The following is a 20,323-nucleotide window of genomic DNA, read 5'->3' on the forward strand; positions in this document are numbered from 1 at the left end:
CCCTTCTTTTTCAAAATTGTTTTGGCTCTTCTTACATTAATTTTACCATCAGCTTGTCAGTTTCTTCCAAGAAGCCAACTGGGATTACAATAGGGATCACCTTGAATTTGTAGGTTAATCTGTAGATCACCATCTTAGCAATACTGTCTTCTAATTCATGAAGATGAAATATCTTTCCATTTATTCAGATCTTTAATTTCTTTTTTTTTTTTAATTTTAAGTAAGCTCCATGCCTAATATGGGGCTCAAACTCACAACCCTGAGATCAAGAGTCATATGCTCTACTGACTGAGCCAGCCAGACACCCCTACATCTTTAATTAGTTTCAGTAATGATTTGTGGTTCTTATGGTAGGAGTCTCACACTTTTAAAATTTATTCATAACTATTTTATTTTTTGATGTTACTATGAATTGAATTGTTTTCTTAACTTCATTTTTGGGTTGTTTGTTGCTGGTGTATAGAAATACAATTGAGTTTTGTATATTAATCTTGTATCTTACATTCATGCTAAACTAATCTATTTGTTCGAGTAGTTTTTCAGTGGTTTCCTTAGCCTTTTCTACGTATAAAATCCTATCATCTACAACTAGAGATCATTTGACCCTTTTCCAATCTGGAGGTTGTGTATTTCTTTTTTTGGCCTAATTTCCCTGGCTAGAATACCCATCGTTTCAGGGTTCCTAGATCCAATTCCAACATGGGGAGGTGATTCCCCCAGCCAACACCAAGCAATTCTCAAACACCACCAGGGTGTCCGAGAATTCAGCTTAATTCTGACCGTTGTCTACCCAGAGGTGGCATCAGATGCCACAGATTAAAGGCTCAGTCCTACAAGAGGGTCGCCCATCCCCCAACCTCTGATGCCAGTCTCAAGTCCAGGCTGTTCCCTGTGCTTCTGACTGTCTGACTATGGATTTGGGGGTTCCAACGACCTCCTCCTTTGGTTTGATTAACTTGCTAGAGCAGCTCTTAGAACGCAGGAAAACACTTATGTTTACCAGTTTATGAAAGGATATGATAAAGGACACGAGTCAACAGCCAGATGAAGAGATCCATAGGGTGAGGCCCCGAGTAAAGGAATTTCTGTCCTCGTGGAGCTTGGGGCCTGGCTCCGTGGCATGCGGAAGCCTTCTGGTTTCTGATTTCCCAAGCATGGAAGCTCTCCTAAAAGCTGTCCTTTTTGGGATTTATGGAAGCTTTATTACACAGTCTCACTGGACTAAGCCATTCGCCATTGGCTGATTCAACCTGCAGCCCCTCCCCCTTCTCCAGGGAGGGTGGCCCTGAAAGTTCCAACACTTTAATCCCTCGGTTGGTCCTCCTGGCAACCAGCCCTTACCCTCGTGTGGGGTCCAAAAGTCACCTTCATTAATAACAAGACACCCACTTCACCTTCATGGCTCTGAAGCATTTACAGGAACTGGGGATGAAGACCGAGTATATCTGAGGAATAATATAGTTTGGTCATCTGAATGACAAAATATAAATTTCTTATAAATCATTAGATCAGACTCCAGTACAATGTTGAATAGAAGTGTCAAGAGAGGACATTGAATTGTGGGTTGTTGTGGTTGTTGTTTTGCTTTCTATTTCATTAATTTCTGCTCTTTATAATTTCATGTTTCCTTAATTTTGTTGGGATTATCTTGTTTGCTTTTTAAATCTTGCAACGGGTACTTAACTCATCAGCTTTTGGCCTTTCATCATTGCTAAGAGATACTTTTTTCCCTTTAAGCATTGCTTTCGCTGCGCCCCACGAGTTTTGATGTATTTTCATTATTGTTCAAGTACAAATGTTTTGTAACTCCACTTCATTCTTCTTTGACCCATCATTTATTTCAGAACAGGTATCTTAATTTACAAACATACATAGAGCTTCCAATTACCTTTATACTTCTCAATTTGTAACTTTCTACATAATGATCAGATTCTGGTTTTTGAAATGTGTTAAGACTTGCTTTCTGGCTCAGAACATGGTTGGGGCGCCTGAGTGGCTCAGTGGGTTAAGCCGCTGCCTTCGGCTCAGGTCATGATCTCAGGGTCCTGGGATTGAGTCCCGCATCCGGCTCTTCCGGCTCTCTGCTCAGCGGGGAGCCTGCTTCCCTCTCTCTCTCTGCCTGCCTCTCCATCTACTTGTGATTTCTCTCTGTCGAATAAATAAATAAAATCTTAAAAAAAAAAAAAAAGAACATGGTCAAATTTTATAAAAGTTCTGTATGTGTCTTCCATAGTTCTTGGTTGCAGTTCCCTATACATTGGCTAGAAGCTCAAATTATTAATTATGTTGTTCAAAAATTCTGTACCGTTAGAGACATGTTTTTTGCCTCTTGGTGGGGAAAGACCTCCCACGCTGATTATACAGTTGCCTCTTTCTCCTTGTAGTAAGTTAACTTTTCCTTTATATATTTTGAGGTTTTGCTGTAAATGCATAATCATTCCTGGTGAATTGAATCTTCTATTTTTACAAAATGACCTTCTGTATCTCTAATAATGCTTTTTAATTTTAAGTGTATTTTGTCTGATATGAATTTCACTATACATGTTTTCTATCACTTACATAATTACTTGTATGATTTCTCTCTCTCTGCCTTTTTATTGTCAACCTATTTGTATTCTTATACTTTGGATTTCTCTTCCTGAGCACAGGGGAGGGGAAGGGCAAAGGGAGGGGAGAGGGAAACTGAGGCAGGCTCTGCACAGAGCGCCAAGCAGGATGCAGGGCTCCATCTCACGACCCTGCGATCAAGACCTGAGCCGAAACCAAGAGTCATACACTTAACCAACTATGCCACTCAGGTGCCCCCCACTTCTTTTTAAGTCTTATTTATTTTAGGGAGGGAGAGAGAGGAGAGTGTGTATGAACGGGGCTGGGGGTGGGGGAGGAGCAGATGGAGAAGGAGAGAGAGAATCTCAAGCCAACTCCCCACTAAACGTGGAGCCTGACACGGGGCTTGATCTCACGACCATGAGCTGAAACCAAAAGCTGGAGGCTTAACGGATTGAACCCCCGGGCGCCCTGGATTTGTCTCTCCTAAACAGCATATGGATGTATTTAGTAATTCTATTTGACAATCCTATTTTGACAAAACATTTAATAAAATTAATGATATATTGGGGTTTCGAGCTATCCTCTTTCCCCCCAAGCTACCGTTTTATTTTGTGCTTATATTGGTTCCCCCTGTTATTCTTTTGCCTCTTCTTTCTTGACTTAAAAAGAAATGAGAATTTTTAAACTTTTCAATTATCTTCCCCTCTCTCCTAGTTTGAAAATTTACATTCTGTTGCTATGATTTTGATAATTACATCCTATTACTTCCTACATATATAATTACCTTTGATAAAAGTCTAGATTTAAGTACCTAAATTGCTTCCAATATGAAATGAGGTTCTTGGAAAACCTGAGCTCACTTTGGGTACGCCTGACATTTCTTCCTACTGTGAAGTACTTTAAGTTTATTTTTTTCTAAAAAAACAGAATGGACGTTTTTTATGACTCCTTCTTCCATCAATGTTCGCTTGTGTTGCCCATGTACTATTACTTCCCTTGCCCTTTATTCTATCCTGCTTCTCATTCTAAGATAATTTGCCTCCTGAAGTACATCCTTCAAAATTTCCATTAGTGCAATCTGCCAGTGACAAACTCTCTTAATTTTTGTTTGTCTAAAAATACCTTTTTATCACCATCTTGTGGAATATTTTCCTGAGAGATGCTGCCCTCCGGGTCCCAGCTTAGCCTGGGGAGGGCCTTTTGTCTTGTAAGCATCCCCACTGGGCTCTGACTGCTCTGACTTCAGATGAGCCAGAGCGGCCCCCCACCCAACCCAAGTGTCTGCAGGTCCTTAGCTACTTTGTGGGAGAACAATATCTCCACAGGACTGCTGGAGATGCTTAAGGGACATAATGATGGAACATTTCTGACAAAGAAGAGTGAGGCAACCGAAGGTAGCTATTATTGATTCAACTGAAAGTTTTAGCTCCTGATCATGAGGTAGTTTTTAAAGTTTATGTTTTGCAATTGAAAAATAACACATGGCCTCCTTAGAGCCACCAGAGCCTGAATCGTTGTGATGGAAAGTGTCCCCGGACACCCCAAAACATGAAGCCAGAGATAAGAGAAGCTCAGTAACTGACTGACAGGAGCCAGCTTCGCAAATGCTCCCCCAGCCCCATGTGGAAAGACCCTCTCTCTGTTCTAAGGACACAACCCAGACACCTGATACGCCCTCTGTTTCCTTTCAACATTTCTGCCAGAGCTCCGAGGTCTCGTCTTTGTCTTCTTCTTCGATGCCACCAGGTCCAGCCATAAATCACCTGCCTTGGTGATGAGACCATTCAAATTCAGAAAAAGAAGCTTCTTAGGGGCCAGGGTCAGATGTCATAGTGCTGGGAAGCCAAAGGAACAATCCAAAGTTAGCCCCTAAACCACTGCCAACATCACCCCTGACTCTCTAGGGTCGCCAGCCTGCCTTCTCCCTGCCTCTAATCACCCCCCACACGCACTGTTCCAGCCACAGGAGAGAGGCCACAATCCTGAGATGGAAGGCGCTTCGCTTCCAAATTTGGATTGTATGCTCCAAGGCATTCCAAAGAGTAAGGCTGGAAATAAGAAAGCAGGAAGGAATAGGCAAAGTATCTTGACAGCCTAAAGAAGAACTCCACAGGAGCTGACAGGGCATCCAGTGTTCACTTATTTCCAAGCCACTTCAGTCAAGAGCAAGCAATAGTGACCACCTTGAACTTGGATGGTCCACTTAGGCGGGACATGCTACCACCACCCTGAGCCCTAGGAGCCCCACAGAGACCTCCTGGCTGCACTGTACATTAGGGAAAGGAGACACGCTTTTCCAGAACCAGAGGTAAGGGAAGATAGGGTATGGTGGGCTGGTCCGTGTCCCTCCAAAGCACATGTTTTACACTTGATCTAGCCTCTGCTACATCAGAATGTAACTGCTTTTCGAAATGGGCCCTGAAAAGAAGTGATTAAGTCAAAACGAAGCTGTGGGTCCTAGTCCAATCTGACTGGGGTCCTTATAAGAAGAGGAAATTTAAGGGGTGGCTGGGTGACTCAGTCGGTTGAGTGTCTGACTCTTGGTTTTCGGCTCTGATCGTGATTTCAGGGTCTTCATATCCAACCCCGCATCAGGCTGTCCGTCTGGTGGGGAGTCTGCTTGAGGTTCTCTCTCCCTCTCCCTTACTCTCTTTTCCTCTCTCAAATAAGCAAAAACAATCTTATGTTAAAAAAAGAGATTTGCACATCAGAGCAGGCATACAGCATCAACCCTGTGAAGAGGCAGTGAGAGTGTAACTATCCACAAGCCCAGGAGAGAGACATCGGGAACAACCAGTCCCGTGGGCAGGACTTCTAGCCCCCAGAACTGTGGGAACATCCATGTCTGTGGCTTGGGTCACGCAATCCGTGGTACTTTGTTCTGTCGGCCCTTGCAGCCCGGTACATGGCGCCCCTGGCTTCCGACCCATTCACCCTGCAGCCTCTCAGAATTAACTGCAACGCAGGCGAAAAATAGGAGCACAAAACCACTCTCGGCTCTAGTCCCAGCAAAGGAGAATCCCCCGGATACGCGGCCCAGGAATCTGCATTTTTAACAAGCGGCGCGCCTGCCCTGCCTCCTCAATTCTCAGGCAGCCAGACTTGCAACCATACTGCGGTGAGTACTGGTGAAGAGCCTGGATGCCTGAGGACCTTATCCCCTTTCAACGGACACACTACCACCTTCTTCACAGTAAAAGAATTGGGGGAGCCGCTTTGCACCGAGACGACTCTAATGCTCTTTTTTCTTTTCACACCCCCAAACCCATGCAAAGGTGAACTACTTTTATTGTTGATTTGATTTCGATCCCGCTCGGTGTTTAATGCACCCGGCCCGGAGGCGCGGAGTTGACCCCAGGGAGAAGAAGAGAGGGAGAAGGGAAGAGTCTCGAACTCTCCCAGGCTAGGCAACCGAGCTGCACTTGACGCGCGGCGTTTCGGCTGCCCCCCTCCCCGCCCCCCTCCCTTCCGCCCCCGCGGGCTTGCATTTGCGTCCGGCTGGAGACCGCGCGGGAGCCCGCCCCCGCGCCCCGCTGATTGGCGGTGCCGGCCCGCTCGTCACACTCTTTTGTCTCAGTGGGCAGAGGATAAAAGCCGCGGCGGCTGCCGTGGGAACCGCGCTGTCTGGACTCGACTACCCCTCGCTGGGAGGCTGTGCAGCCGCTCGGCTGGCAGCTCCCGGTCGCTGGGCGGCCGAGGCCGAGCCCGTCCCTCCTCCCCCTGCGGGGCTTCGGAGACGGGAAGGCGGTTGGCAAGGCCGGAATACAGGTAAAGAAAGGGGTGCGGAGAGAGGAGGGGAAGCCCCCACCTGTCCTGGGCGGCTCCCCGCTCGAGGCATCGAGGACTGCGAGGGTTAGGAGCACTACCTCGGGCGCTGAGGGAGGAGGTGGGGTGCCGCTGGATGCTGCCTAACGGGGAGGATCTGCCTGGATGGGGGGGGGGCGTTTTCGGGGTGGGGGGAGGAATGCCTCGAACCCCCTTTGCACCTCCTCGTCTCCTCTGGAGAGGAGTATTTGGGTGTGCGTGTCCCACTCCTATTCCGTCTCCGTGGCAGGCCATCAAAGCCGAATCCGAACTTGAATTCTGCGCGGCGGATTGCAGACCTGGTAGGCCAAAGATTTCCCGGGGGAAATGTTCTGGGGCGGGGGTCGCTTTGGCTTGTAGTCAGAAGGTGGGAGAGGAATTTTCCGCCTGCAGACAGCGGAGGCGGCGAGGCGGCGAGGCGGGGGGGTAGGGGGAGGAGGAGGGGGCGGCGGCGGGGGTGAAGCGGGGAGGGAGGGAGCGGGATAAGGGGATGAGGCTGTTCCTGACCCTGCCTGCCCTGCCCTCCGCGGCGGCGCAGTCTGGACGCTCCGAGGTCCCGGATCGGCGACGCCCGGTGGACGGAGATCGCCCGGAGTCCGGAGACGAGCGCTCCCACGGAGGCCACCAGTTGCAGAAGCTGGGAGTGAAATAAAGGCGCGCGCGCCTGTTCCTGCGCTCCCGTAAGAATCTGGGAAAAAACCGGGGAGGGGCGAACTTTGAGAAGGGGGTGTGGTTGGGACCTGAGACGGAGAGGTCGATGAGACTGTATTTATTCCTACAATCTGTGACCCCTGTGCTCTATTTTGAGAGCCCAAAAGCAGTTTCCATACACTATTACACTTTGAATTAGAAGCAACAGTTGCCCTCCCTGCTGGACGACTGGTGGGAGGGGATGGAAGTGTCTGGAAAAGTACCCTGCTAGCAACGGAGGCACCGGCTGACTCCGTAAGCTTGTAATGGCCAGTCTCCTAGAAGATATTTTTAGGGCAGTGGGCAGATGTGAAATGTACTGTCGGACATTCAGGAAGGGAGAGAACAAAACTGCAGCCAATTCCCTTATTAACTACCCCCCCCCTTTTTTTTTCTTTTTTACAGCCCCTGCTGAGACAGGAGGAAGGCAGACCCCCCCCTCCTCCCCGCGCACCTGCAGATCAGGCTTTTCCACAAAGCCTGAGCATCTCGTTATACTCGGTCCCGCCGGCCCTCCCCAACATCGTCGTCAGTCATGGCCAGCATCATTGCGCGCATGGCTAACAGCCGGCGGCAGAACGCGCCGTTGCCGCCCTGGGCCCATTCTATGCTGAGGTCCCTGGGGAGAAGTCTTGGTCCTTTAATGGCCACCGTGGCCGAGAGAAACCTGAAGGTGTTCTCTGGGAGGGTAGGGCCAGGGGAGGGGGAAGAGAGCTTTGAAAACTGGCTGATCCAAGTTAATGGGGCCCTGCCTGATTGGAATATGCCTGAGGAGGAAAAGCTCCAGCGCTTGCTGAAAACCCTTCGAGGCCCCGCCCGGGAGGTCATGCTTTTGCTCCAGGCCGCCAACCCCAATCTAAGCGTGGCAGATTTCTTGCGCGCGATGAAATTGGTGTTTGGAGAATCTGAGAGCAGTGTGTCCGCTCACGGTAGATTTTTTAACACCCTGCAGGCACAGGGGGAGAAAGCCTCCCTTTACGTGATCCGTTTAGAGGTTCAGCTCCAGAAGGCTATTCAGGCGGGGATCATAGCTCAGAAAGATGCCAACCAGACTCGCCTGCAGCAGCTCCTTTTAGGGGCTGAGCTGAATGGGGACCTGCGCTATAGGCTGAAACACCTTCTTAGGGTGTATGCAAATGAGCAGGAGCGGCTCCCCAGTTTCCTGGAGTTAATCAAGATGGTCAGGGAGGAAGAGGATTGGGATGACACTTTCATTAGGCAGAAACGGCCCAGAAGGTCTGAGCCCATGGTGGAGAGGGCCACTAGCCCCATGGCCTTTCAGGGCTCCCCTCCCATAGTGGTGGACAGCGACGACTGTAACGTGATAGAGATAGACGATGACACCCTCGATGACTCCGATGAGGATGTCATCCTGGTGGAGTCTCAGGACCCTCTGCCGTCCTGCTCGACTTCTCCTCTCCCCAGACGCGGGGCTGGACTGCAAGAGCAAGTGCTAGTCATTGATTCCCCCGGCAGTTCCCCGGCTCAGTCTCCCTCCACCAGTGGGGGTTCTGGGTATAAGAATGGTGGTTCTGGGAATCTGCGTAGAGCCAGGAAGCGAAAACACGCGCTCCGCTGCTCCTCTTGTGGCTTGGAGGGCCACTCCAAGGAAACCTGCGACAATGAGGACAGCAGGGCCCAGGTGTTTGAGAATCTCATCATCACCCTGCAGGAGCTGACCCATACAGAGGAGGAGGGGCTGAGAGCGGCCCCTGCTGAGCCAGATGACCCTTCTGAGGAGCAGTGAGGCAGTAGCCCCCAGCCTTAAGTGAACCCTAACCCATGCACAGAGTCCAACAATGCGATAACCGGGGAGGGGCGCTTCCAACTGCATGAATCCACAAAGCAGCTTTCTTTGCAGAGCAGAGCTGAGTAGGAAGGGGCTTGGATGCCAGCTCAGTGAAGGGAGACAGCCAAACCCCCGCGCTTGCTTCCCCACTCCCCACTCTGCTGCCCAAGGGTCTGCTTCCTTTGTGTGCCCATTTCCTTGATGGCTTTATTCTCTGTGAAAGTGAAATCCTTCATCGTGAAGTCTCCAAACAATAAAGAGAAGTACAAAACAGTGAAGTACCGGTGACCCCAAACCCTCCACCCCGATCTAACCATTGTCAACCCTTTGGTGAAAACCCCTTCTAGGCATTTCCCTCCACCTGAGTACCCAGATAGATCTATGTATAGATAAAAGTAAAGTGCTCAAATACAAGTCCTGTTCTATAGTCTGTATTTTTTCACCAAACAGTATATGTCGTGGGCTTCTTTCTATGTCAATAAATATATATCAGCATCTATTTTTAACGTCTCTGTGTTATTATTTTCGGAAAACGTAAAGGAAAAAGGGACAAGAGAAATAGTGAAGAGCTATTACGGGGTGGGTTTTTTTTTTTTTTTTTTAATCAACTTTGATTTGTAGATGTGGTAAAGGAAAGAAGAAATGGGCTGAAACAGTCCCCGAAGGTAGATGGGCAGAGCCGCTTGCCGCAACTGGCCTGTCCTGCAGGTCATATGGCCAGATTATGGCGCCTGTTTGTTGACCGACCCCATTGCTTTCTTCTCTACTGGATCCAAAGGAGTCCGATGGAGGAGGAGTCTGGTGCTGAGGTAATAGCCCCCCCGCAACGGGGATTCCAGAGACACCGTTTCTGGTCACTGTGGGGGACGAGCGCTCTTCCTCTTCCAGCTGGGTACCTGCTGCTGTTTGTGGACATTGGGTCACAACGGTCACAACATGTCGCAACAATCACAACGTGGAATCTCTCCTGCGGCAGGACACCACCCTCTCCTCACTCCCCAGTCAGGGAAAGGAGAGAACGGCTCCCCCCCCTCCCCCGGGGGCCCAGTACCGGAGGTTCAGCTCCTGATGGCGCCAGAGCCATCCCGCAGAAGCCCTGAAGTGACCAGCTGGAGGACACAGGCACCCCAGGACTCCAAGCCAACCCCTCCCCACCCCCAAGAACCGAGACTAGCTGGGAGGGATGACAAGCCATCTAGTAGCCCAGAGACACCTGAAGGAACCTGGGGATCGGGAAGCCCCACCCCGCGTTTCAGTGGAGTCCGGGGCATTCGTGGGGGGCGGAAAGAAAACGTGGACCTTCCCGGAACCTGCCCTGTCCCATCTCTGGATCTCATTTGGAGGCTGATAAAGGAGGATGAGTGTGGCCACAGTCCCCCCCACCCCCAGGGTCCCTGTGTCTTGCGTAGGTGCGCACGTTCTAGTTTCTGCGAACAGGGCAAGGCTGGGGGGCTGGTGGTGGTGGTGCTTGCATTTAGGGCATGATGCGGAGAGGGAACTGAATGCGCAGACCTGAGGCCCAGGTGGGGACGGGCGTTCTTCATGCCCAAATCGGGGACTCCGCTGTGCCGAAGAGCTTAGCTTAGCATAAGCAGCAGTGGCAGCGGGCGTCTGGGGAGAAGCACAGTGTGGTTTGGGGAGGGGGAGCTAGGGTGAGGTCATGTTGACTGGGGAGACACACAGAGATCCGCAGCCTTGCAAACCCTGGGAGGAATTGCAGAGTCCAGGGGTCATACAGAGCTCCCCGCTGTGTTGTCCTGGGAACGGCGGCGGGGGGGGGGGGGGTTGGGGGTGGTGGTGAGGGGCCCTGGGAGAGACACTGGGGTTTAGGCTAGCAGTTGGTGACAACTCAGTAGGGACGAAAGGGTGCAGGCTGAGGCCTCCAAGGCAGCAGGGGAAGCCAGGACAGCCTTCCTTGGGCTGCCATACCCAGAACCGGCCTTGAAGTGCTGCTTTTTCCAGAAAGCCCCTCCGCTCCTCCCTGACTTATTGCTCCTGCTCCACGAATGACCTCACGATCTGACTCTAAAATGCGCAAAGGAGGGGTGGCGGGGTGGGGGGTGGGGGTGGGGGCGCATATTCACCTCTAGGTGGTGATGGTGGTGAGGGTTGGAGGGTCTGCCTCCTGTGCTCTGCCATCACCCCTCCCCCACCCCAGGCCCCCAAATTGCCTTAATCCTCAGCCTTCTTTCTTAACCCTTATGGTCAGGAGACTGGGTGGGCCTCTCGGCCTTAGATCCCCAACACTTTACAGCTTATGTAGATTTTCACCCCTCATTCCTTTCCATGTCTCCTTAAGTCTCCCCTTGGGAGGTATCTATCTCCCTCATCTAGTCTAGATTAGAATAGCAGTCCACTTCCCAATCATTTTTTTTTTCTCAATTTTAGCCTAGAAACACTTATCCAATATTTGTCCAAAGACATAGTTTAGGCTGCCCTAATTTCTTTGTGGCCCCTGGTAGAATAGGAAGATGGAATGAAACATCAGGAAGTTCTGTCCATTTCCTACCCTCCTTTTCACTGGAGTGAGTTTGGGGGTTCAGTATAGACCATGGTTTTGAAAACCCGCTCTGTGATCTGTCCCCTTTTTCTTCCCTTGCCCCCCCCCACCGCTGTGTAAATTTGAGATTGTCTGAATTTTTATTTTGCCAACCAGATGTAACCTGACATTTCTTTTTGTTGTTTCTCTTTAAAGAAAAGAAATACACATTTTCCCTAATTAGAAGACATGAAGCTCACACCTGGGCATTCCGATCAGATTAATGGAGTTAGTCTGAAAAGGGCCTCACTGGAAGCTGTAGGCTAAATTGCAACAACACAGAGCTCAGAGCTCGAGAGTATTATGCTAAGGGGAAACAAGTCAATCAGAGAAAGACAAAAACCACGTGATTCACTCAACAGTGAAATTTTTTTAAAGATTTTATTTATTTATTTGACAGAGAGATCACAAGTAGGCAGAGAGGCAGGCAGAGAGAGGAGGAATTAGGCTCCCCGCTGAGCTGAGAGCCTAATGTGGGGCTCATCCCAGGACCCTGGGATCATGACCTGAGCCAAAGGCAGAGGCTTTAAGCCACTGAGCCACCCAGGTTCCCTCAACCGTGGAATTTAAGAAACAAAACAAATGAGCAAAAGGGGAAAAGAGAGAGAGAGAGAGAGGCAAACCAAGAAACAGACTGCGCTCTAGAGAGCCCACTGATGGTTACCAGAGGAGAAGGGGGTGGGGGGGTGGGGAAAAGGGGGGGGGCACTTGGCATGATGAACGCGGGGTGACGTAGAGAAGTGTTGAATCATTCTCTCGTACCCCTGAAGCGTCTCTAACACCGTATGTTCCCGAACTGTAATTTAAATAAAAAACTTAGAACAAAATAAAGCTATAGGCTAATTTTCTTCCTTTCTGCCTTTATTCTCATCGGTCGCTAAGAGATGAAAATTGCTCTTTTGTCTTGTCAGAAGAATCCGGCCTCTCTGAGTGCCCTTTTGCGTTAGATCCCCCTCCTTCCTGGTATTCTCTCCCCCTCGGTTTCCATGACACCCCTCTCTCCCGGTCTCCCCCTCCCTGATGTGGTTGGTGCCGCTGCTCAGTCTCCTTGGCTGAATCTCCCTCCTCTCTTCTTGATCCCTCCATGATCCTAATAAAAAGGGAAAAAAATCCTTACAACCGTGATTTATGATGAGCTTATTGTGGGCTGGGCAGCCTGTACCAAAGTCCTTTAAATGCATTATTAGCTCTTTTAATCCTTTGATTAACCCCCCCCCCCCAAAATAGGCACTGCCGTGAGCACCCATTTCAGAGGAGGAAACGGGTGGGGAAGTTAAGAAACTTGCGTAGGGGTCCTGCAGCTGGTTGGGGGCGGAGGTGAGACTCCAGGGTGAGAAGGGGCGAAGGCTTTAAGGCTGGAGCCACGATCCTCTGAATAAACTGAGGTTTATCGGTTCGGCGTAAGGTGACCTGCCTTTCCCAGGTGGGCCCCATGTACGACCGGCACAGGGCCTGAGGATCCCTCGTAGGCTCACAGGAACCACCAGCTGCTATTTCTCCGCTAGAATGCGTTACTCTGCCACGGAAGGGAAGACAGGGACAAATGAGAGGCTGTCCAGGCCATGCAGACGGGCCTTATTTAGTGTTTATCTGACAATGTGACAGCCTGGTCGCAGCAGCGACAGTCGCGGAGTGGATTCAGAAATGCCTTACAGTTCAGTGGCAATGGTGGTGACGATGATGAGGACATAGGATGAGAAGAGAACACTTGTTAAAAGCTGAGGTGCTGTCTCCCTGTTTTCTGTGTCCCCAGGGAATGTCTTCTTCCCCCACATGTCTGTCCTCCCGAAGAGCCAAGTCTTCCTCCACCCAAGACACTCCCCTGAGCAACAGATGGGGGCGAGGGGAGCTCATCTCAGAGAGACAGAGAGACTCTCCAGTGTGGGGGGGAAAGGGATGTGACAGAGGTCTGAGGAGTCCGTTAGGATCCAGGTAACCTTGAAATCCTGGGATGTCAGGGGCAGCATAAAAGGGAGCAGAAAAGAGTGGGGCTGGGGCTCCTACCTCCTGCTGACAGGATGTATGGCTCTCTGGCTGCAGCTTCTCAACTCAGGACACAGCTGCCGGCCTCTTATGGTCCCTCACAAACACTCCTTCAGATCCGTGCTGCGTTCACCGCCCCATTTTACAGACCAGGACGTTGAGGTACACCCAGTTCTAGTAACTTGCCTCATAAGATCAGACAGTGAATAAAGGCTGGAGCTGGACCCGAACTCAGATCTGCCCCTCGCCGGAGCCAGGAGTCTCTCCTCAGCTGTAGGAGTCATTCTTTTTTTTTAAGATTTTATTTATTTATTTGACAGACAGAGATCACAAGTAGGCAGAGAGGCAGGCGGGGGGGTGGGGAAAGAAGGCTCCCCGCCGAGCAGAGAGCCCAATGCGGGGCTCGATCCCAGGACCCTGAAATCATGACCTGAGCCGAAGGCAGAGGCTTTAACCCACTGAGCCACCCAGGCGCCCCATGTAGGAGTCATTCTTATGGGTACAAATGGTCTCATCATTCTACCGGCTGCATCCCGAGTTGGGATGTCTCAACTGTCATACTCGCGAGGCAAAGTCTGCACAGCAAGATGGCCTCCGTCTCGATTTCTTTTATTGACCAAGACAGCAGAAAAACGATCAGTTTAGGAAACTTCCTTCTCAGAGTCTGAAACCATCTTCTCCTCATATTTATTTTTATATCCAATTTCTGGGAGAAGATACTAAAAATAATGGGCTGTTGGTAAGGATGTGGGCAAAGAGTCTCTCTCCCACACTGCTTGGTAGGACTGAGAACTGACACATTCTTTCTGGAAGGCCAACCGGGAAATGTATCAAAGGTTGAAAAATGAAAAGCCCTGAATCCAGCCACTTAACTTTCTGAAATTCATGCCAAGAAAATAACTGAACAAGTGTAAAAAGAGTTTTACAAACAAAGATGTTTACCCTCGCTTTCTTGGGTCATAGTGGGAAGCTGCGAACAACTTGGAAGACCACAAGTAAGGTTTGGCTGAATAAAGTAGGCTCTGCGCTTGGAAGGGAATGCGATGCTTCCAGAATTCTGGGCGTGCCTTCACATGACTGGGCCTCCCCAGACAAATGAAGTGTGGTCCTTCTGGCAAAGGACCTTCAAAGATCACCAGTCTACCAGGTCCTCTGTGTCACCTTTGACTGCCAACATGCTGTCCCACCAGCCCGGTGCTCCTCTTGACCTGGCAAAACCCTTGCTGGACTTCTAGAATCATCTCCCCTGGCAATCCCTTGGACCAGCTTTCCCTGACTCCAAATTGAGGTCATTCTTTATATCTCAGGTAGTACTTACCATTTTTATCCATTTAAATTCAATTGGCCAACATAAAGCGTATCGTTCGTTTCAGAGGTAGCATTCCATAATTCATCAGTTGCGTGTCACACCCAGGGCTCATCACAGCACGTGCCCTCCTTCATGCCCATCACCCAGTTACCCTGCCCCCCTCCAGTGACCCTCCCGCAACCCTCAGTTTGCTTCCTGGAGTTGAGAGTCAGTACTTCTCATTTTGTCCTAATTGCTTATATCTGTCCTGCCCTCTGGGCTTGTAACCCCCGTACCTAGCAGACCCCTTCGGATATTTCAGTGCAGAACCCATGCACACCCACACCTAGCGTGTTGGCTCTGGCAGTCGTTACTGTCTCTCCAGATGTCCCTGTGCCTTGATCCCTCACCACGTTCCAGTGTTTGCTCGAGTGGCACTTTCCCTGTGAGGCTGACCCCGAGCAGCTCATGAAAAACGGCTTGCCTGGCCACCAGCATCCCCACGACCCTTCCCTGCTCTGTTTTTCCATTGCATGCCTCTCTTCTAGGCTACCTAATTAACTGATGTATTATGTCCATTATTTATTCCTGTCTCTCTCTGCTGGAATATAAACTCAAGAGGGAGGATGTGTTAGCTTAGTTCACGGGTGCATCCCCAGCTCCTAGGACACTGCCTACAACCCAAGCCAGCTCTCATTATGGATTTGCAGCTGGAATGAATGAGAAGCCCGTCGGCTCTCCTAGAACCCACACTGCTGGGGAGAAGATGCTCAAGGAGAGAACAGAGCACATGGACCCGCCATCCACCTCTCAACGATGAAGTAAGAAACTGGGGGACAGTCCACTGCTTCTCAGTCTCGCAGGCTGTGGCTTATTAGTTGGACCATTCACTCCTTGCACTGCAGAAAGTGAGAGTTGGGTTTCTTTACAGCTTCATCACTGTGACGTCATCAGACCTTAGGTTTAGTTGTTGCAGATTCCCAGTCACTCCATGTGCATTTGTAAATATTAAAAGCAACCGCCTTGGGTTGCCTGGGTGGCTCAGTCTTTAAGCGTCTGCCTTTGGCTCAGGTCATGATCCCGGGATCCTGGGATCGAGTCCTGCATTGGCCACCTTGCTCAGTGGGAGAGCCTGCTTCTCCCTCTGCCTGCTGCTCCCCCTGCTTCGGCGCTCATCCTCTCTCTCTCTCTGACAAATAAATAAATAAATAAAATCTTTTAAAAAATTTAAAAATTTAAAAAAAATTTTTTAATTAAATTAAAAAAAAATTTAAAAATTTTAAAAAAGCAACTGCCTTGTAAAATATGACTGTTTTGGGTACTCTTTGCTCTTTTTTCCTAATAATAAAGAATTAACAAGAGTAATAACAATAACGATGGATATTATTTTCAATTGCTAGGTGTTGAACTTGTCAATAATAGAGTAAGAATCATTAAGCTCATTTTAGAGGATATCAATGAGTCTCAGTAAGAGAAAGCACAAGGATAAGGATAAGGTGATAGAGCAGTAAACAGATGGTAAGCCTGGCACCAAAGTCTGTGAACTTCCTATCATCTATTTCAAGGTCAAGTATTGACATTACTGGGAAGAACTGCATCGCAGTGGAATATTAGTAATTAGGGGCAGGGGAAATAGGCAGATGCAAATATTTGACCAGTTTCCTGTCCGTTCAACACAGGTTGAAGCTGTTTGAACATTTGTAAGTAAAGGAAATTTTAGGGCACCTGGGTGGCTCAGTTGGTTGAGCGACTCCCTTCAGCTCAGGTCATGATCTGGGAGTCCTGAGATCGAGTCCTGCATTTGGGCTCCCTGCTCAGCACGAGCTCTGCTTCTCCCTCTGACTTCCCCTTCTCGTGCTCATTCTCATTCTCTCTCTTGCTCTCAAATAAATGAATTCTTAAAAAAAAGAAATTTTACTAGAGCGACACGATGAAGTTGATTAAAAAAATTTTTAAGTGGATTTACTTTTTTTTTTTTTTAGTAATCTCTACACCCAACGTGGGGCTCAAATTCATGCCCCCCAGATCGAGTAGTCACATGCTCTTCTGACTGAGCCAGCCAGGCGCCCTGATGAAGGTTGATTTTACATACCTGGATGAACCAAGATCTATTTTAGCTCAAGAAAACATAATTGAAAATAGAATCTCTTTTGTATCACTGATGGCTGACACTTAAGAGACAACATACAAACTTTTCCCTTCGCTGCCTGCCAGAAGGTTTTGTACAACTATTTTATTTCCTAAATAATTTTAGAGTTGTTCTAAGATTAGGATGTTCAGAATGACACAAAACCATGTGAAAGATTTTGTATGGTTAATATTTAAATAAAAGTACACAGGAAGAGCAAAAAAAGCCATAGGTAACCACTGAAACTTTTGGCATATTTCTTTTAAAATGTTTTTCTAACTCTGTATGTGAGTGTAGATACATATGAAATTTATTGAGGTTATACTGTCTAGAGTTTTACATACACATAGCTATCATTTTGGCTCTTTTTTTCTAACGATAAGTGTGATCATTTCAAGAGCAGAAATTAAAGGTCATTTGCAAAAAGAAGAGTAAGGGCAGGTCAAGTCTAAGCAAATATGAAAACATACGAAAAAGCCTACAAGAAATAACCATGGTTGTTACTGGTCAATAAATTCTGAGCATTCATTGTAATAAGTATGATTGTTTTCACAGGGAAAGCAAGAGAATTGGTGGAAACGTCTGAAAATAATGAGGGACATTAATATAAAATCTGAAAGATTGAGAAGAAAATGTTAAAACTCTTTGGGGGCACTGAGTGAGAAGATTTGAATAGAAGAAGAGAACCCAAGTTCAGCTACGGGATGGTGGGCGTGGTGCCCGTGGGGTCTGGAATGGCTTCTCACTGGGAGTCATGTATAGACACCCCAGGACCAGTATCCTTAGCAGCTGGGAGCTCAAAGAAAGGAATCAGAGCTTTAATCAGTGTGAAACCTACAAAACCCATCTTCACAGTCAGAGAGCCCCTAGCAGGAAGTTTAAAAGGCCTCAGAGGAGGACACTCATTTCAAGCAGAAGGTCTTGAACTATAGGGATGAGGTCTTAGCCACTATGGGATCTTTGTGCGGCCTTCAAAGCTGTCAACCGCCGAACTCCCCAAATATCACCGAACACCTGCTGATTTGACAAGGCTGAATGTATTCCTTACCGCGGTATGGGAGACCCCCACCTCACAAGGTTTTGGCAGTGTTTCAGGGAGGGAAGGAAAGATGAGAATTTATTAAGAAATGAAGGTTTTGATTTAAGGCAGAGGGTCTTTCAACACGGAGACTTGGGGCGCCTGGGTAGCTCAGTCGGTTAAGCTTCTGCCTTCGGCTCAGGTCAGGATCCCAGGGTCCTGAGATAGAGTCCCATGTCGGGCTCCTTGCTCAGTGGGGAGTCTGCTTCTCCCTCTCCCTCTGTCCCTCCCCACCACTCATGCTCTCTCTCTCTCTCCCTCTCTGTCTCAAATAAATAAATAAAATCTTTAAAAACAAACAAACACGGAGACTTGATTAGGATTGAATAAGGATCGTGATGTCAGCAGTCTAGGACTAGGGGTAGCAGCAAGGGGAGGATTTCGAGGAAAGGGAAAGATTTCAGGGAGCAAACCGTTGATGCTTTCCATTGAAGTTCCTATAATGAAGAGAGAGGAGAGTCCTGGAAAGGCAATGCATGAAGACAGTTGACTAGCAAAGTCTTGTGTATGTAGACAGTAAGGTGTGGTTTTATTTCTCGGTGTCCCGGCTGAGTGTGGCAAGAGACTGCTTTCATTCTGACCTTCTTACCATTTTTATGACTAATTCGCCTTAGGTATGTGTTTATTTTGTGATGTCAAAATCCTTTTGTTTCCCTGAATCCCGAGAAAAGAGGAACCCTACTCTTAGGTAGTTTACTAAGTAAGCCCCGAGAGACAAAGGATATAACTAGCTTTAACCAGTCTGCTAAACCTGTTCATTTTCCTGTTAAAAAGGAAAATTCAACTGAGTCCATTTTAAAGACGTTATTGGCTTTATTTAAGGATTCATGAATTGGGCAGCAAACAGATGGAAAGAGGCTCAGAGATGCTGTACAAGATGAAAGACTTTTGTACACTGAAGGGAGCAGAAACAAGGAAGATACTAGCAAAAAGTGAACTGGTTGTGGTGAGGTCACTTTCGTTTAGGTTACTTCACTAGTACTGACCTGGCAATTCCTGATTTACTGCTTTAGGATTCCATTTCTGGGAGAGGTAGAAACCGATACTAGGTCTGGCTTTGGTGACCAGGGGCTTAGCATAAGCGACTCCATTTTGAGTTAGCTGTCTCAGTTTGAACAGGTGGATTATTTTATTTAATGCTCACAAACACCTTGTGAAGTAGGTGCTATTATTACCCCTATTTTATAAAGGAGGAAACTGAGGCTCAGGGAGGTCATAGTTAGCTCACATTCACGCACCTGAAAGTACTTTTTTTTCAGGCACATCAAGAAAAACCTACCTCCAACAAAACTGCCTTAAATTTTTTAAAAGGTTTTATTTATTTATTTGACAATCAGAGAGAGAGCACAAGCAGAGGGAGCAGCAGAGGGAGAGGGAGAAGCAGGCTCTCTGCTGAGCAGGGAGCACGATGGGGGCCTGGATCCCAGGACCCTGGGATCATGACCCCAGCCGAAGGTAGACGTCTAACCGCATCAGCCACCCAGGCGCCCCCAAAACTGCCTCATTCTGTTCCACTTTCACAGGAGGGAGCCTGGATCAAGGTGCAAGATATATATTATGGGATGGATCTGCTCTCCTTGGGGCCCCTGGGGAGAAGGAGGCCAGGGTGGAAGGCAAAAGCCTCCGGTAACCCCAGTTTGGGTCTGGGTGGGCTCCCTGGGCGGCCGTACCCACCCCCCCGCCCCCCTTGGCAGCTCTCCCCTAGGCTGCCGAGTGCACCGGAAGCCGGCCCGCGCCCGCGCCGCCGCCGTGCCCGCCGCTCGCCGCCAGGAGGCGCTGCGACATAAGCGCCGGGAGGGGAGGGGCGGCGGCCACGTGACCCCGGAGTTGCGCGTGGGGTCGCGGGGCCCTGGGGTCCGTGGGGATGGCCCCCACCCGCTGCGGGCGCGCTCGCCTGCTCACCCCCCCGCCCCCTCCACCGCCTTCTCCTTCCGCTCTGCGGCGGCAACGACAGCGACTCAAGTCTAGTTTCCCTGACCTGTAACCTCCAGGCGACCCTGCCGATCAGCCGCGTGAGTTTCCTGGGCACCCGGAGCCCCTGGGAGGAGACCCCTAGCTCTGGCTCTGTGGCAGTTTTTGCCCTTCCCGCAAAGCAGGGGGTTGGGGGGTACTGGGGGCCAGGCTTTCCCCTAGCTCGGAGAGGCGCTGTCACATCCCGTCGTGCCCGTGGAGGGACGTGCTGTTCCCAGGGGGACCCCGTGGGAGTGAGCCGAGCGCGGGGAGCGGGGGTTGGTGGGGGGTAGTTTGGATCAATTGGCTCTTCTGGCAGGACCTCCTTGCCCAATAGGCACTGACCAAATTACTCCCACCCTCACATCACCCTTTTCACGGATATGCCCTAATTGCACTTGGTTGTGCACCGGGCTTGAGAGGTGCAAAAGGTGATTCTCTTACGTGCCTACGTTCCTAACTTGGAGTGGCGGGCCTTAGGCTCGCTCTACACCTGGCCTGGCAGAGCGGCCACGGATTGCCCA

The 20,323-nt window shown here is 49.3% G+C and overlaps 1 protein-coding gene and 1 long non-coding RNA gene across 7 annotated transcripts in view; both read left to right on the plus strand.

The window, feature by feature from the left end:
• The first annotated feature begins 6,111 nt into the window (after positions 1-6,111).
• ZCCHC12 (zinc finger CCHC-type containing 12) lies at positions 6,112-9,332 on the plus strand. 2 transcript variants are annotated; one of them, XM_059158139.1, is made up of 4 exons: positions 6,112-6,318; positions 6,605-6,656; positions 6,893-7,034; positions 7,450-9,332. In XM_059158139.1, the coding sequence occupies exon 4, from the start codon at positions 7,580-7,582 to the stop codon at positions 8,789-8,791; it is 1,212 nt and encodes a 403-aa protein (XP_059014122.1). In that variant the 5' UTR covers positions 6,112-6,318; positions 6,605-6,656; positions 6,893-7,034; positions 7,450-7,579; the 3' UTR covers positions 8,792-9,332. The 2 variants fall into 2 exon arrangements, with proteins under 2 accessions (XP_059014122.1, XP_059014123.1); XM_059158140.1 differs by lacking the exon at positions 6,112-6,318 and adding an exon at positions 6,349-6,402.
• A 10,331-nt stretch (positions 9,333-19,663) lies between these two features.
• LOC131821871 (uncharacterized) overlaps positions 19,664-20,323 on the plus strand; it is an 86,923-nt gene continuing 86,263 nt past the window's right edge. For all 5 annotated transcript variants that reach the window (XR_009350004.1, XR_009350003.1, XR_009350007.1 and 2 more), the window contains exon 1: positions 19,664-19,861. This is a non-coding gene — a long non-coding RNA (uncharacterized LOC131821871). The remainder of the gene's footprint in view (positions 19,862-20,323) is intronic.

The sequence above is a fragment of the Mustela lutreola genome, chromosome X, assembly GCF_030435805.1.
Source record: "Mustela lutreola isolate mMusLut2 chromosome X, mMusLut2.pri, whole genome shotgun sequence".
Lineage (NCBI taxonomy): Eukaryota > Metazoa > Chordata > Mammalia > Carnivora > Mustelidae > Mustela > Mustela lutreola.

Excerpts from the sequence above, each read along its gene's own strand:
- ZCCHC12 (XM_059158139.1), top strand. The coding sequence starts at position 7,580 with ATGGCCAGCATCATTGCGCGCATGGCTAACAGCCGGCGGCAGAACGCG.